Source organism: Quercus lobata, chromosome 1 (genome assembly GCF_001633185.2).
Source record: "Quercus lobata isolate SW786 chromosome 1, ValleyOak3.0 Primary Assembly, whole genome shotgun sequence".
Taxonomy (NCBI): Eukaryota; Viridiplantae; Streptophyta; class Magnoliopsida; order Fagales; family Fagaceae; genus Quercus; species Quercus lobata.
The window spans coordinates 27,841,687-27,859,582 of NC_044904.1; the positions used below are offsets into that span (position 1 = coordinate 27,841,687).

At 38.9% G+C, this 17,896-nt stretch overlaps 1 protein-coding gene across 1 annotated transcript; it reads right to left on the reverse strand.

Moving 5' to 3' along the window:
• Positions 1-967: 967 nt before the first annotated feature.
• Positions 968-14,210, reverse strand: LOC115985483 (tropinone reductase homolog At2g29170-like). Its single transcript, XM_031108427.1, has 5 exons — positions 14,019-14,210; positions 2,957-3,164; positions 2,397-2,616; positions 2,036-2,145; positions 968-1,412 (listed from the first exon to the last, which is right to left on the reverse strand). The coding sequence occupies exons 1-5, from the start codon at positions 14,105-14,107 to the stop codon at positions 1,230-1,232; spliced, it is 810 nt and encodes a 269-aa protein (XP_030964287.1). The 5' UTR covers positions 14,108-14,210; the 3' UTR covers positions 968-1,229.
• Between the last annotated feature and the right edge of the window lie 3,686 nt (positions 14,211-17,896).

Here is a 17,896-nt window from a genome sequence, read left to right on the forward strand (position 1 = left end):
TTTTATATATAGAAGTGTTGGATTGAAACCCTAAACATTTTCGAGGGCTTGGGCTTGATATAAATTCTGCAAAATTTGATTTACTACAGTTTTCGGTTGGTCAAATCTAACTTTCGATCGATCAAGCTTCACTGAACTTGAACTCTCCTTTTTGCAGCTTGAATATTCTTGAATCTTGATTTATACAACCTAGAGCAATGTCTAACACCTAATCTAGACATGTTTTTGTTCTCGATTTGCCAACATACACAAAATAGGAATCTAAACATTTAATCTTAAATCTTTAGAACCTAACAAAAACCTTTTCAACATTCACTTTGATTAACACATCTTTTAATTTATGATTCAAGTTTTTTATTAAAAAAATAATAAAATACTTCAAATTTAAACTAAAAAAATTCAAAAATATTCCAAAACATGCATAGAATCGGTAATTTACTCAAGAACAACACATAATGATTCAAATGACAACTTCAACAATCAAGAAGGGTTGATTGTGTGAAATTAGTCATGAATTGGAGGTTCACTTGGAAGAGTAGTCCAACTGAGTTGGAATTGTATTTGGATAATGTTAACAGTGAAATTGAGTATATTCCTTGTACTTTGTAATCTCAATTTTTTATAGTGGATTCTTTAAGCTAGTAGTGACCTTCAAACCATCTGTGAGATTTTTCCAGTCATTAACACACACACACATATATAAGGATCAATAACCCCAAAAAGGTGCATTGCTATTAATTGGTATTGAATTTTTTTTTTTTTTTTGGGCCAAACCAAAATGGCATCTGGTACGATATTGACTTAAAAAGTTTTTAGTTGGATTGATAATGGATGAAAAAGAGGAGGAAGAGTTGGAAGCCATGATGACCGAATGATTGATACCAAATAAAAATATTAGTAAATTGTCACTCAGGCTCTTGGAACATATATGCTTTGTATTTATAAATTTAAGAATACAAGATAAGAATTTAGATGGAAATACCACACAATAATTTCAGAAAATGCCAAGGAGAGAAAAGTTTGTGCATCCCACTTAATTACAACATACCCTTCTTTTTTTCTTTTTCTTTTTTTCAATTATGAACACAACTAGTTAACTATATTAATTTATTTCTTTGCTTAACAATAGTTTGTAGCCGAGCATTTATTCATGGGTTTACAAACATGCCTTGATGTAGTACACCAAAACATCTTCCAATGAGGTGTGTCTTAACATCATTTTCTGTTGCTCATGGGAAGCTGAAGCCATTCACAGTAACCCCTCCATCAACACAAATAGTCTGACCAGTTATGTAAGAAGATACCGGAAGGCAAAGGAATGCCACCAAGGAAGAAACCTCCTTTGGCTCTCCAATACGTCCAAGAGGGGTTTGAGAGATAACAGCCTCCAAAAATTTTTCATTGCATAGATACTACAAAAGAGAATATAATTTTGTTATGGTAATCATGATTCATGAACTTCAAATTTTCTTTTTCCTTTTTTTTCCAGTTTTAGGTTGGCATTTAACTCAGATAATGACCTCTCTGAAGGAGCCAAGATATTAGAATGGTAGGGTTAATTTCAGTAACTTGTTCACATTTCTTAGCACATGAAAAAATTCAATCAGTATTTGTACAAATGTTTGTATATTGAGAGTGTGCATTCCAGTAAAGGTGCCTAATGTCTTAATCTCCCGATTAGTCTGAATCCTCCTGTACTGAACATGTACTTAATTGAAGAGTAAATAGCATTAATACTAATTCTGAAAGGTAAAAAATGTCCATCTTGTCTGCAAATGTGAGTATGAATGATTTATTCTTCAACTGAATATAAGCCATAAGGGTGAGTGATTAATTATGTCCTAATTATTGGAGTATAGCATAGTTAGTGTCAAACCTATAGACTAAGGCGTTTTAGTAAGATGATGTCCAAAACGTAACATCATGACCTCACCCAAAAACTCCAAGTTAATATCTCCCTAAGACATTCAAAAATGACCAGATTTTAACAATCTTCAAGCACAATTGATCACATGCAAGGAAAGAGGAATCTTACCGTTGTATCAGCAAGGGGGGTTTTGATAAACCATGGTGCAACAGAGTTAATCCTAATGTTGTCCTTTGCCCATTCACATGCCAAATTTTTTGCAAGTTGATTCATTGCTCCTTCAAATGAAAATTAGACAAAAGTCGATCGTATCATTTAGGAATATTATGGTTTTATTTACATGCACTATTCATGTACACTATACATTGTAAACTAAACAAATGTGTACAACATTATATACTTTATATGAATGGTGAATGTAAACATATAATATATTGTTCTATCAGTTAATGTCACACTAAAATTTATAACATAAGCTTACCCAAAAAAAAAAAAAAAAAAAAAAAATCAAATAGTACAAAGAAATTACCTTTAGTTGCACTATATATAGATAGTCCAATATTTAAGGAAACTACACCAGCAACTGAAGAAACGAAAACAACGCTTCCTGCTCCCGAAGCTTTCAGAAGAGGATAAGCAAGTTGGCTAAAGTGATAAGCAGATTCAAAATTGGTAGACATTAGAAATGAGAAATCTTCAACTGTGTACTCCGACGTTGGTTTCGATATGTTCGTTCCCACATTGTTAATCTAAAACCAAATAGCATTAACTATAAATTGAATGTTCACTATAAAAGCACAAATGAAGTGGCTCTGGACAAGTAAAATTCCAATGCCATTTAAGTTGTTTCAAGTAACTCAGGGCAGACAGGGTGGTTCTGTGACCATTCTGACTTGAAAGAAAAAAAAAATAATTATTATATATAAATTTTATAATTTTATAACTTTTTTACTCTTAAAAATGATTTGTGACCACCCTAAATAAGCAATTTTATTGGAAGTCAAAGATTTTAATACAGAAAAGAATGTAGGATATATGCTCTAAAATGCCATGCAATGTACAGGAAATAAATTAAGGACTTAAAATTACAAGGATGTTGAGTTTGCCATTAAAGATAGAGGAGACTCTGCTCATTAGCTCCTCTCGTTGGGTTCGAGATACTACATCACTGACTGAACCAGTGACTCCAAATCCCTTCATCTTCCACTCATGTAAACATTCATTGAGTTGGGTCTCATTTCGAGAGCATGTATGTACAGTAGCTCCCAGACTTGCCAATTCCTCGACAATAGCATACCTGGTCAAAAGACGTAGCACTAGTAAGTAATAGTAGATAAAAAACTTAGGGACTAAGAAAAAAACTGAATAATGTGCATTCTATTGTATTTAGGAATTTTTTTTTTTTTTGGCTAAATTATTTAGGGATTAAACGGTACACAAAAGAACATATATCTATCTTTATATATCCATCCACAGACAAGTATCAGCAAGGACAACTTTTTTCTCTGTCACTAAGGAGGCGTCGTTGGGGCACCAGTTGACTTCCCTTGGGCTGTATAAGCTGCTGTTCCTGGTAGGAGGATTCTGTGTAACTCAAGCAATTAATTGCTTGGAGATAGTTAGCTGTTAGTTTTTCTTTTGCTGGGGTTTTGGGAAACACGAGAGGCGAGTGCAATAGAAATATGGACACTCTTACAAACATTGGCAGAAAATGTGCTTGAACGCTAGGGAGGGTGAAGAGTTGGGTTTGGACAATAAGTTATCAACTAAGAACTTTACCATGGCAACAAAGTTTCTAACAAGGAGGGCACTAAATATTGAGGCGGTGACTAGAAGCTTCAGTCCCCTGTGGAGGTCTATGAAAGGATTTGAGGTTAGGAGAAGTAGTGACCATGTGTTATTGTTTACGTTTGAAAAGAAGGAAGAGGTGGAGAGGATAATGAGCAACGCCCCGTGGAGCTTCGATAAACACCTCGTGGTATTGTAGTGATATGATAAGGAAGTCCCTCTCAAGCATTTAGAGTTTGATAAGATTCCGATATGGGTTCAGATTCACGATGTTCCATTAAGGTTCATGAAAAAAGCAGTAGCTAAAAAACTCTATGTAGTAGTTGGAACGGTTTGGAAAGAGATTGATGAGAGAGAGAAGGATGGGGGGAGTTTTTTGAGGATGAAGGTTACCATTGATATAAATAAACCTCTGTGTAGGGGGAGGTAAATATCTCTGTCTCACAGTGAGCAAAGTTAGGTGTCTTTCAAGTATGAAAGACTACCCAATATTTACTACTGGTGTGGGTGCCTGAACCATAGGGACAGAGACTGTGATCTATGGATTGAGAGTGAAGGTAATCTCACAAAGGAGAGTCAAGCATATGGGGCATGGATTCGTGCAGCTCTTTTTGTGAAGGGAAGAAATCCTGTGGTGAAGGTATCGGGTTTCTACGCTGCAAAAAAAGCCCAGCAAAAACAGGGGGCTGTAGAGCGTGGGATGAACTCGTCGGTAGAGCAAAACAAAACAGTGACCAACTTCCCACGATGACGCACGCACAAACCAAGGCAACAGCGAGATTCCAGGAGGCATTTAATGGAACATCTGCGGAGTCTGATTCAGTGGATCTGATCGCTGAGCTAGTGAATTCTAGTGACTGAGAATCAGGGGAAAGATTCGAGGAAAGGCTTAAGGAGATTGACATGGTGATGGGCAAATTTGACAAGATTAGGGGCGTGTTTTTAGGGGATAACCTAGAAGAGGAAATTGTGGGAATTAAGGATCAAAAGCCAGCCAAGAAAGCTGATGAGTCTACCCAAAAGTTAGCTGATAGGCATGCAGAAAACTTGGATAGGCATGCAGAGAACGTGGCTGGTACAGAGGGTTTTTCACAGTCACTGGTGCATGAGGCAAACTTGGTAAGTGTCCCTATTACCCACTCTACACTGTGTGATATTTCAAACATTAAGGGCTGTAGCAATAATGGTGCTAAGGTGGAAAAGGTAAAAAGAACTAGGAAAAAATGCCATGCACGTCCCATTGAAAATGTGGCGCCCGGGGGGGGGGGGGGGGGGGGGGGGGGGTAAAAAATACTAAAAGGTTAGCTTCAGAGGTGGACTGTAGTGAGTTACCATGCAAGAAGAGGCTAGTTTCCATTCTAGTCATGAACTAAATGATTTAATGGTAGAGGCTATGGTGCAGCCCTGCCAACAACAATGAATCTCTTAAGGTAGAACTGTTAGGGGATTGGAAACCCTTAGACAGAGTAGGAGCTTGGTGATCTAATTCGAGTTCATTCTCCCTCAGTCATGTTCCTAGTCGAAACATGGCTGAAAAAAGCTAGGCTAACTCAGTTACGTGATAAGCTAAAGTTTGATGGTATGATAGAATTTTCTAGAGAAAGGAGGGGTGGAAGGGTGGAGGGGTGGTGGTTTTTTGGAAGAAAGAATGGATTTCTTGGTGGACACATATTCCCTGAATCATATTGATGCTGTCGTTAATAAAGGAAAGGAGGAGGAGTGGTAGTTTACGGGTTTTTATGGCAAGGCCGACACAAGTAACCACCATATCTCTTGGGCTACCTTGAGAAGACTAAATTCCAAATTTTCCTTATCTTGGTTGTGTGTAGGAGACTTCAACGAAATTACTAGAGCCCATGAGAAATTAGGGGGAAGGCATAGACCAAGTAGGCAAATGGAGGCTTTTAGGGATGTGTTGGATGAGTGTGGTTTTCAAGACGTAGGTTTTAGTGGTAACAAGTTCACTTGGTGCAATGAGCAAGGTGAGGGGCATACGGTGTGGGAGAGACTTGATAGAGCGGTTAGTACAATGGATTGGCTAGCAATGTTCCCGGCTACAAAAGTGGTCCATTTGGAGAGTGGTACTTCGGATCATAAACCGATTATGATTTATTTAGCGAGTATCCCAAAAAAAGTAAACAAGCCATGGAGGTTTGAACAAATGTGGATGAGGGATGAGGGTTGTAGGGAAGCGATTGAGGATGAATGGTCCTTTGATTGCCAAGGCAGCCCAATGAAGAGAGTGGAAGGAAAAGTGGATAGATGTCATAGGAATTTGAAGTGGTGGAGCAAAGTTGCTTTTGGCAATGTAACTTGACGCCTTAGTGAGAAAAAGGAGCAATTAAGAGTTGCCGAGGAAGCCGCAATAAGGGGTGGAAGCATGGCATGGGTCCAAAGGTTGAAAAGAGAGATTTTAAGCTCCTAGTAAGCGAAGAACAAATGTGGAAACAACGATCCCAAGCTCTATGGTTGCAAGAGGGGGATAATAACACAAGATACTTTCATAGTAGGGCCTCTCATCAGTTTAGAAGAAATCAAATTGACTCTCTTGAAGATCCAGGATAGTAGGTATGTGCGGATGAGGATGGGATTGCAAATATTTTGGTTTGTTATTACCAAGGACTCTTTACCTCCTCAAACCCGTGCAGGATAGGGGAAGTAGTGGCTGGTATTCCTTGTTCTATTTCGGATGAGATGTACCAATCACTAAATGCTTAGTATACTAGGGAAGAGGTGGTCATGGCCCTAAAGCAAATGGAACCTTTGAAGGCGCCGGGTCTGGATGGACTTCCACCTCTCTTTTTCCAACATTATTGGCAATCAATAGGCGATGATGTGACGGACACAGTACTGAGTTGCCTCGCCTCGGGTGTTATCCCCCCATCAATAAATCAAACCTTCATTACCCTTATACCTAAGGTAAAAAGTCCCTCAAAAGTTTCAGAATTTTGCCCTATATCTCTATGTAATATCATTTATAAGCTTGTTGCCAAGGTGATTACTAACATGCTCAAGGGGGTGTTACCTCTGATTATTTCGGAATCACAAAGTGCCTTCCAATCGGACAAGGCAATCTCCGATAATATACTTGTAGCCTTTGAAACCATGCACCACATGAAGAACCAAAAGGCAAAAAAAGGGGGTTTCATGGCCTTGAAGCTTGATATGAGCAAGGCTTACGATAGGGTGGAGTGGAGTTTCTTGGAAGCAACTATGGTAAAGATAGGCTTTAATGAGAAATGGGTGGCTTTGGTCATGAGTTGTATAAATTCAGCCTCCTACTCAATTCTAGTGAATGGAGTGCCAAAGGGAGATATTCGACCAACAAGGGGTATTAGGTAAGGAGATCCCTTATCTCCGTACCTATTCCTAATTTCTTCTAAAGTTCTAAATTGTCAATTGCAATAGGCAGCCGGGTCCGAAGCTATTAGGGGCTTCTCTCTTTGCAAAAATGGCCCAAAAATCACTCACTTATTCTTTGCCAACAACACTCTACTTTTTTGCCATGCTACAATGAGTGACTTGGATGCTATCCAACGTATTTTGAGTTTGTATGAGCAAGCCTCAGGGCAAAAGTTGAATAGAGAAAAAACTTCCGTGTTCTTTAGCAGGCCCACCCCGAGTTGTTTCAAACTCCCATCCAGATTATTAAATGATATTGAGATGATGACAAGGAAATTTTGGTGGGGGCAAAGGGGAGATCAACGAAGGATCCATTGAAAGAATTGGGAAACTTTGTGCAAACCAAAGGCCTTGGGGGGTATGGGTTTTAAAGATTTGGAAAAATTTAATGAGGCTATGCTTGCAAAGCAAGTGTGGAGACTACTTGTGGATCGGTCTTCTCTCTTTTATCGGGTTTTTAGTGTAAAATACTTTCCAAGCAGGTCAATTTTTGACGCAAAGGTTGCCTCCGGATCATATGCTTGGCAAATCATTGTTAAGGCTAGAAATCTTGTCCAAACCGGTTTGCTTTGGAGAGTGGGAAACAGAAAGAAGATTAAAGTCTACGGAGATAGATGGCTACCTGGAGAAGACTTGGCTTGTATTCTTTCTCCAAAGAATGGGGTTGCCTCAAATTGGGAAGTCGCAAAACTGTTGGCAACTAGGGGTGAGGGTTGGAATGACGAACTAGTGGAAGCCCTTTTTTTGCCATTTGAAGCACAAAGAATCAAGAGCATTCCAGTACATGTCACAGACCAGGAGGACAATGTTACTTGGTCGAGGTGCAGGTTAGGCGCTTACTCAGTAAAAACGGGTTATCAAATGTTGTGTGAAACTAAAATGAAGGCCACACCATCAAGCTCCAATGCTGATGAGGTGAAGCGGTTTTGGAAGTGCATTTGGCGGCTGAAAGTCCCAAACAAGGTCAAGGTGCTCCTTTGGTGAGCTTGCTCAAATGCACTCCCAACTAAGGTGAGCTTACAGAGACGGAAAGTGCTAGATAACCCTCTATGTGAATAGTACAAGTGCAAGGAAGAAGACGTGCTACATGCAATATGGAACTGTGAAAATCTTCGAGAGGGGTGGGTGCAATCTTTTGCAAAGGTTAGGAGTAAATTCCCGTGCATCAAATCACTATGCGATCTGGTTAGCATCATAAAGGATGAAGGAAAAAGCTTGGAGGAGTTTGCCATGATTGCATGGCTGATTTGGATTAGAAGAAATAAACAGAGACTCAACGAACTAGCCCAACCACTCTTAAAGCTTGCCCAATCCACCACTGTCCTGTTAGATGAGTTCCAATAGGGGAAGCAATGGAAAGAACCTCAGACAAGGGCTACACCAGTGCAGTGCCAGTCTCCACTTATGGGATCAGTGAAAGCGAATTTCGACGAGGCGATGTTTGGGGAGGAGCAGGAGAGCGGCATTAGGATGGTTATTCGCAGCAATGAGAGGCAGGTGTTAGCTACTCTATCTGGGAAAGTTCCCATGCCAACATCAGTGGAGATCTTGGAAATGTTGGCGGCCCATAGAGCTGCTCTCTTTGCCTGGGAACTCGGCTTTCGCAAGGTGTGCTTTGAAGGAGATGCAGACCTTGTGGTGAAGAGTTTGCAGGCAGGGAAGGCTTCAAATGCACTAGCTAGACACTTGGTAAAAGACTTCACGTCTATAGGGGGTTATTTTCAATCCTACTCTATCATCATGTGAGGCGGCAGGGTAATTATGTTGCTTATGCATTAGCTAGGGATGCTAGGTTCTCTTTTCCGTTAAGAGTTTGGGGCAAGGTTTTTCCTCCAAATATCTTGAATTATGTTGTAAAAGACTTGGTTTAGTTATATATTTTCAGCCTGTGTTGGGTTGTTCCTAAAAAAAAAAAAAAAAAAAAATCTATATATATATATATATATATATGTAAGGACTCAATTTGTAATGACCCAAAATGATATTGGGTTCGCACGTAAAAAGGCCCAAACAATATCACTTATAGAGCGTGGGTTTGAAAGGCTAGGCCTTGGTCACCGGACGGGAGTTCGGGTTGGCTTCGGTCAGTGAATCTCGTCCGAGGAGTCTGGGGAGCTCTATTATGCTCTTTTTATTCTCCTTGTTTCTAGGACACCATGGCTGGGCAGACGGGTTGTCCCCCCCCCCCCCTTTTTTCACACTGCCTCTCTTATCCTTTTATACGGGCATTTACCCTCTTACCAGCGTCCACGTGTAAGCTCAATTTCCTAGGACTTAAGACTTGTCCTGTTAGCCCATACCTAGAGTGGTTGGGGGGAGGTTGCAAAAGCTGAAGAGTATGGTCCTGTCAGGTGCAGAATGCTTTATTACAGTACTGGCAGCCTTTTACTTGTGCTGTTTCCGCACTGTGATCACTCTTCCTTTTAGGGGCATTTATGGCATGCCGAGCAGAAGCTCGACCTCGGCCATTTCCTTAGGCCGCCCTTGACTCTCATGGTGCGTCCTCGGCCCTATATCTCCTCGGCGCAGGCCTTGGGCCTTAACATGAAATGGGCTGGGGTCACAAACTCTCTAGCCCCACAATAGCCCCTCAAAATCCTACTGTCCGACCTCTTGGTCGGAGAGGAGGGTTTTGGTGATACCACGTCTTTATTGCGGTCTGCTTAGATCTGCCCTTCATCAATGCAGGTGTCTCTTCATCTATCTAGGAAACACGCCGGACTACGAGACATTCCTCTGAATTCATTCACGATGCGCTCCTGCCATTTCAGTATTTGAGACGCGTCTTTAATGATTTTCCTTTACGAGACCATTTAAATCCAACGGTTATTGACGATGTGGGAAAGTGGAGTGGGTATATTCTCGTTTACAGATTTTCTTGAAATTTGGATAGATTAAACGCCTCCCGTTTTGCCCTTCATATAAGAAGAAAGGCAAGAGGTTACTTCTCTTACACGGAGACCTTTTAATCCTTTTAAAGTCTAAAACCCTTAGCCTCCCCTAGAGTTTCCCTTATCCGCTCGCTTACACCTTGAATTGTGATACGTCCGAGATAGGAGCGGGAATGAAGAGACCATACCCTTCCCAGAAATGCCATGTTCTTCTGAAGCTCAAAATGGCTTGGTCAGGGCAAGGATGGCAGAGACTCAAGATACCTCTCATCCTCCCTTCACCCAAAATCTGAAGTAGGGGCTCGTCTTTTCAAACTTTTGGTGCGACTGAGCTGGGGTCACCCATTATCAGTACCAGCCGCTCTCTTATGAGCATAGCTAACATGACACCAGCGTGTTAGGAGTCAGGACTGACGCAGAGACAAAGTATCCCTGCTTCTTCCTCTCTTCCTTCACTGGTGCCTCATTTTGCCTCCCCTTCTTCTTCTTTCCCATCACCAGATCCATCCTAGTGCTTTTCCTTCTTCCTCTTCTTCTCCTCTTCCACCAAGGGAGGTCCTCCTCTCAATATGGGTGCTACTGGGGCAAAATTTGGAAAGACTTCGGAGCAGAGCTTAAAAAGACTTCTGGTTGTTTGTTTGTTTGTTTTTTTATTATTATTTTTGCAATTCGTTTTCTGTATAGGCTTGTTTAAGCCCTTCATTGTACGCTGTAATACCTCTTTATATTAATAAAAGTCAACATTACTTTATTTTGTATATTCTACCTCTTCTTCCTGAAATGGTTATGCCGTGAATAGACGTACTACCATATGACTTCTTTTTTATTTTTATATTCTGAACGATGCTTAGGGCCGAAATCCCAGTTAATAAAAAGACCTTGCTCTATGCTTATTGAAACTATCCGGCACAATAATGCCGACTTGAACAAATGATATTTAGGGAAAAAACCTTTGTTTGAAAGAAAGATGTAATTCTGTACTTATCGGGCTATTCGGCTTGATAATGCCGTCCTAAAAAAAAAAAAAAACAATACTTAGGGCTGAAACCCCTGCTAAGGAAAAGATGTTAAGAAAAAGATGTTATTACGAACTTATTAAAGCTGTTCGGCACAACAATGCCGACCTGAGAAAGCGGTACATACCCCAAAATAGTCGAGATGACAGCTGAATGCTCGGTGCGGTGTAGGAGGTAACCATCCGAGGATGGGTGGTTCAAAGGTGGACCGTCCATGTGGGCCGCCAAGTACTTAGAGTGTTTCGCCGCCTTCCTAATGGCTTTTGTAGCCTTGGTCCTTTTTTGGTATCCAATTCGAGGACCGAGGTACGATCATGCCGAGCTCAAACGCTCGTTTACATCAATTCCCTTAGAGCTGAGGCTCTAAGGACAGATCGGGATCTTCATTATGCCTAGAACTTAATCCGACTTTTAGTAAATGATCTTCCTGTAGGTCTGAGTAACCTAACATTCTTCTTAAGTAGTTGGTTTCCCCATAAGTTTGAGTCCGAGGACCATGAAATACCTTGGTTCTGTCCAAAACTTAGATTTATTAAGTAGTTGGTTTCCCCATAGGTTTGAGTCCGAGGACCATGCAATACCTTGGTTCTATCAAAAACTCGATTTTTAAGTAGTTGGTTTCCCCATAGGTTTGAGTCCGAGGACCATGCAATACCTTGGTTCTGTCAAAAACTCGATTTTTAAGTAGTTGGTTTCCCCATAGGTTTGAGTCCGAGGACCATGCAATACCTTGGTTCTGTCCAAAACTTGATTTTTAAGTAGTTGGTTTCCCCATAGGTTTGAGTCCGAGGACCATGTAATACCTTGGTTCTGTCCAAAACTCGATTTTTAAGTAGTTGGTTTCCCCATAGGTTTGAGTCCAAGGACCATGCAATACCTTGGTTCTGTCCAAAACTTGATTTTTAAATAGTTGGTTTCCCCATAGGTTTGAGTCCGAGGACCATGCAATACTTTGGTTCTGTCTAAAACTCGATTTTTAAGTAGTTGGTTTCCCTATAGGTTTGAGTCCGAAGACCATGCAATACTTTGGTAATGTCCAAAACTTGATTTTTAAGTAGTTGATTTCCCCATAAGTTTGAGTCCGAGGACCATGCAATACCTTGGTTCTGTCAAAAACTCGATTTTTAAGTAGTTGGTTTCCCCATAGGTTTGAGTCCGAGGACCATGCAATACCTTGGTTCTGTCCAAAACTTGATTTTTAAGTAGTTGGGGGACTTAACCCCTCGGCTATGGCGTGGGACCTTGGTTTAGGGGGATTACCTCCTCGGCCAAGCCCCTAGAACCATCTGTGCTGCTGATGCTATGAAGCGCAGCCCCTAGTGAAGAAATGTAGCTCTTAGTGGAACTTTACGCTAGAACACTACAACTAGCTATTGGAAATGACAAGGGGACTGTCTCAACCTACCGCCTGTGCCAACACACAAGCCTTCCCCACAGACGGCGCCAATTGTAAGGACTCAATTTGTAACGACCCAAAATGATATTGGGTTCGCATGTAAAAAGGCCCAAACAATATCACTTATAGAGCGTGGGTCTGAAAGGTTAGGCCTTGGTCACCGGACGGTAGTTCGGATTGGCTCTGGTCAGTGAATCTCGTCCGAGGAGTTTGGGGAGCTCTATGCTCTTCTTATTCTCCTTGTTTCTAGGACACCATGGCTGGGAGGACGAGTTGTCCCCCCACCCCCCCTTTTTTCACACTGCCTCTCTTATCCTTTTATACGGGCATTTACCCTCTTTCCAGCGTCCATGTGTAAGCTCAATTTCCTAGAACTTAAGAGTTGTCCTGTCAGCCCATACCTAGAGTGGTTGGGGGGAGGTTGCAAAAGTTGAAGAGTATGGTCCTGTCAGGTGCAGAATACTTTATTGCAGTACTGGCAGCCTTTTACTTGTGCTGTTTCCGCACTGTGATCACTCTTCCTTTTAGGGGCATTTATGGCATGCCAAGTAGGAGCTCGTCCTCGGCCATTTCCTTAGGCCGTCCTCGACTCTCATGGTGCGTCCTTGGCCCTGTATCTCCTCGGCACAAGCCTTGGGCTTTAACATGAAATGGGCTGGGGTCACAAACTCTCTGGCCCCACAATATATATATATATATATATATACATATAAAAGGTAAAGATTATCACATACTAGTTATTGCACATTCACCATATAAGCTAAAAATTTGTTTTGAAAATACGATTTTAGTTAATATTGTTAAATCATGTTTTCAAAATACAATTTCACAATTTCATTATTTTATTTGAAAATGTGTTTTGAAAATATGATTTCATAGAAGATATATACGAAGTGTGCAATAAATAGTGTGTAACAAGATATATATATATATATATATACATATATATATATATATATATATATATAGGATTGGAGTCTTAAAGCAAGTATCACTAAATCTAGGGACTACTACATATACAATTGTAACACTTTAGCGCCCCCACACCCCCCCCCCCCCCAAAAAAAAAAAAAAAAAAAAGAAAAAGAAAAAGCTATAGTACAATTGGCCTTAGTTTACTTATGGATTTGGGTTGATATAACTCTGATACCAAAATTTCACATAACAAAAGTTAAAACAAAAACTTCTTTTTAAGTGTAAAATAGAGGAATTAAACTGGATACAAGATTCTCCACACACACACACACACACACAACTCTGGATAGAAATAGGGCTGAATGCTATTATGTTGTTAAATTATTGGCCAAACCGAAGGTATAACAAAGATCCTTCCTAATAACCGGTTGGATATAACAGCCTTTGCAAAGGGGCACAACCCCATCCACCATGGAAGAGTATAGCCATTAGCCACCATCATTGACGTCAAAAAATAAATAAATAAACAACCAGGCTTTAATTAGAGCTACAAAACCAAATATAATGAGGTGGCCTTTTTCCTCTGTTGGTTTTTGTTCGCATCAACTTTTTATTTTATTTTAAATTGTTACTATAAATGTCACTTTAAAGTGGCCATTTATCCATGTTTAGAAATATTCAATAAGAATGCAATTTAGAGGGAGGAAAAAAAAGAAGAAAAAAGTAATAGGCAGAGAAAGAACCCGATTCCTTTGGTTCCACCGGTAACAAGAGCGGTCATTCCTTGAAGAGACCACCTGCTTTCTCTGGTACCCATTTCTTGCCCTGCCATTTATATATCTCTCTTTGTCGCTGCAATGTTTTCTGTGTAACTAGTGGTGTTTTCCACTTCTCCGAATGGGTTATATTTATATTGCCTGAAGTAGATCAACACCTAATGGTCCATAGATGATAAGGCCTATTAGGACTTTAATGACTATTTTGTGGCACCGAGAGAAAAAAATAAAGTGGGCATTATAGTCGTCTCTCATCAGATGGTGAAAGATTAAAAAATTTGTCAGTATTTACATATTTTTGTACAAAAGAGTTAAAATTGTTTAGAAATCTGTATTGTTATTATCATGTAAATTTACATTAATACAATTTATTTTTTATTTTTTCTTTACCTATCTTGTGAATGAATAAAGAAAGAGAGTAAATAATTGTTATTTTGAGTGAAAAAAGAATTAAAATTAAAACTTTAATAAAATATAGTGTAATATAAAGATTATAGTGTATTTTAAAATATAACTTATATTTTAAGTATGTAAAATTTTTTTTTTCTTTTTTAAATCTACTCTTATAGATAAAAAATATCTGCACTAAGTAACTTCGCACTAAATAGTGCATAGTAACTTCGCACTAAGTAGCACACTAAGCAAATAGTGACATCTATTGTCATCATGTAACTTTACACTAAGAATTTGTTTGGAAATAGATTATTTAGTTGAAACTGAAAATTTTTTGCTGAAAATATTATTGATAAATGTAAAATGTAGTTGAAATAGTACAGTAAAACTCATTAATAGTACCAAAAAGTGCAGTGAGACCTATAAATAATAGCAAAAATATATTGAAAAGTAAAATAAGTCGGCAAAAATAATAATACCAAACACATAATAAATTTTGATTTTTTTGGTTTTGTGCTTAGACATGGTGGATGGGCAACCCAGTTCTCTGAACCACACTTTTTTCCAACAAAGTTTCATTTTACGAATTTACATTATTATTGGATCTTTCGGGGAGATATACGAGGAATCAAAATGGAAGATACCATGAAACACTTTAGACTTTTATGTCTCGGCTCAATATTAAATAATAATGGTAAATAAGTCGAACCTGGCGGCTTGGGTAGAAGACATGTTGTGATGGCGATACATCGCAACGTACGTGTGCACTGGACCAACTTTTCCATTTAACGTGCAATTTGGATCTCACATTCTTTCAGCACTTGCGACTTTTGCATTTGTTCCATCTTAAGCATGAAAGGGCCACGTCTCCCTAGAATGCATAAGGCCAACATAAGTTCCATCTACAAATTTGGTAAGTACTAAGTAAGGGATAAGTACCATTTTAGTCCCTTATATTATCCGCAAATTTTCATTTTGGTTCCCAAAAAATTTTCATTTCCCATTCTTTGTGTCTAAAATCGAAAAATCGTTTTCATTTAATCACTAGTGTCATCTTAATAACAAAAATAGTCTATAGGGAAAACAAACTGCACCACTGGCAAACTTGAAGCCACATTATAATTAGTATAAAAATTTTTACTTGGCATTTAAAAAAATGTCACATTATTATCCACATCAGTTTTTAAATTTAAAATAATTTCTTCGAATTTTTTTTAAAAATGTTTTCATTTTCCATTTAATTTTTTTTAGAAACAAACATAAAATTAAACACAAACAAACCAAAAAATAAAAATCACACGCAACATCACAACTTTAGAATTTTTCATTTTCTATACCACACGGCCACAAACTTTCATTCCCCTCTCTTTGTCTCTCTCTCTCTCTCTCTCTCTCTCTCTAAGTTCAAGTTGTATTTTTGAGATATGGGTATTAGTGATTTTGAAATATGGACATTCTATTTGAGAATAGACATATGTCCACATAAATAGATGTAATTAGTAGGATTTGCGAAACAAATATATTTCGACAGCTCATTGTTTTATGCCATAAATAAAACAATAAAAACCATATGACCCATTGTAAGTGTTTCATTTTATATTCTATCAACAACAATATGTCACTATAATAGTTTTGATATAGCTTTGTACCATGCATATAGGGTTTTTTTGATTGCATGAACGATTTTCCTTTGTATGCATAGAACAAGTGGATGGAATCAATTGAGAGATATGTTTAGGATAGCATGCCTCTATCATGGGCCAGTGGGGGAATGTTGGCATTAGGCCATATGATTGCCCCAAAAGGCGCCCATGTGAGACAGGGAAAAAAAAATCATAACTCTAGGGTTTAGAGCAAATAACTATTTGATTATCTTATCCTAGACAAATAAATAAATAAAAATAGGGTTGAGAAAAAGAGTAACCTCCCTTATAACCAACCACTCATAGAGAAAAAACCTTAACATTCTCTCTCTCTCTCTCTCTCTCTCTCTCTCTCTCTCTCTCTCTCTCTCTCTCTCTCTCTTTGAAGTGCTCTCCTTATTTTCAAGTTCCATCAAACATTAGGCCTTGATTTGGTCTATGCACAGGGGCAGAGCCACATATGTTTTCTCATTCAAAATTTTTCAAAAAAACCCTCTAGCAGTAGGTTAATACACTCAATTTTTTAAAGAGCTAAGCTCCCCTAAAAACAAAGCTCCCCCCCCCCCCCCCCTTCCCCCCATCTCCAACACATTGACCAAATTTGGTTTATCCAATACATTTTTATGCTTTTTTCATTCTTCAATATCTCTTCCCCCCCCCCCCCCCAAAAAAAAGAAAAAAAGATGTATTTTTGCAAATAAAAAAAGTGTGTAATGTCATTTATAAAATAGGAAAATTCCAATTGAGTTTCTTTTTTACAAAATTTTTCCAAAATCTACCTTCCACATGAATGAATCCCCCTTTATATATATATATATACTATTGATGATGCAGGAATTTGCCTTGTCGGTATGTCCCTTGTCACTATGATGGACAACTTGTAAAACCTATGTCACAGAAAGCACTCAACAGATAAGGGCATCGATTTGGGGCCTGCCAATGACCTTTTGATGCTTAAGTTACCTTATTCTTTCTGGAAAAACTGTAATTTATATAGCAGTTGTGTGTTCATGTCTTTTTACCTGTCTTTCTGGGCTTTATATAGCCTCAAGCTGAGTTAATACTTAGTATACCATTATGTTGCAGTTGGAGTAATTAATGCTTATTGATTGCAAATTAACTCCAACGTTTTCTGTTAGTAACCGGTCCTTAATTCTGCATTATTGGACGATGGTAACAATTTTTTGCTATTCATTGCTTGATCATTGACCGCTGCCTGGAATTAATGCACTTACACTCATCCATACTCTTACTTGTCACTGAAGTGGAGGGTTTGCAAGTAACAAATGACCATTTGTATGCTATTCGTCAATTGTCCCCCTTATTCCTTTATCGTCTATTGCCTAGACAAGCTAAGGAATATGGAAAGTCAGTCTTTGGCGGATCGCCTTGTTTATGCCCCGAGATTCTCGTCCCATCATATTTATTATGGGGCGACATCTCCGTCAGCTAATTGCCACGTTCCTTATTTGTGTTAGCCGCATGTGTGTGTTTTCCTTGAGTTTCCCACGCATTGAATTCATTTCCTTTTTTATCAAAAAACCTTCTCATATTCTTCTTCTTCGTTATACACTGAGCTTGGAGTTTGAAACTAAAAGAAAGTTCCTACACCTTCCGTATGGTAAGACTCATTTTCCTCCCGTAATGGTTGATTTTGATTTCATTAAGAAGGAAATTCCCTCCATTTCATTCTTATTCGCTAGGCTAGGAGTGTTTCTTGAGTCTTCTGGTGGGCGTTGTCCCCACATTGGTTTATTTGTACCTCAAGATTGTGGGGCTTTTAGGCCTATTTTGATTAGCCTTTACCCT

What these genes read in the sequence shown, in the direction of transcription:
- LOC115985483 (XM_031108427.1), bottom strand. Translation starts at nt 14,107, where the DNA reads ATGGCAGGGCAAGAAATGGGTACCAGAGAAAGCAGGTGGTCTCTTCAA. An exon ending in GGTGGAACCAAAGGAATCGG is followed by an intron (nt 3,165 to 14,018) that starts GTTCTTTCTCTG and finishes TCTTTTGACCAG; the next exon opens with GTATGCTATTGTCGAGGAAT. An exon ending in ATGGCAAACTCAACATCCTT is followed by an intron (nt 2,617 to 2,956) that starts GTAATTTTAAGT and finishes ATTTGGTTTTAG; the next exon opens with ATTAACAATGTGGGAACGAA.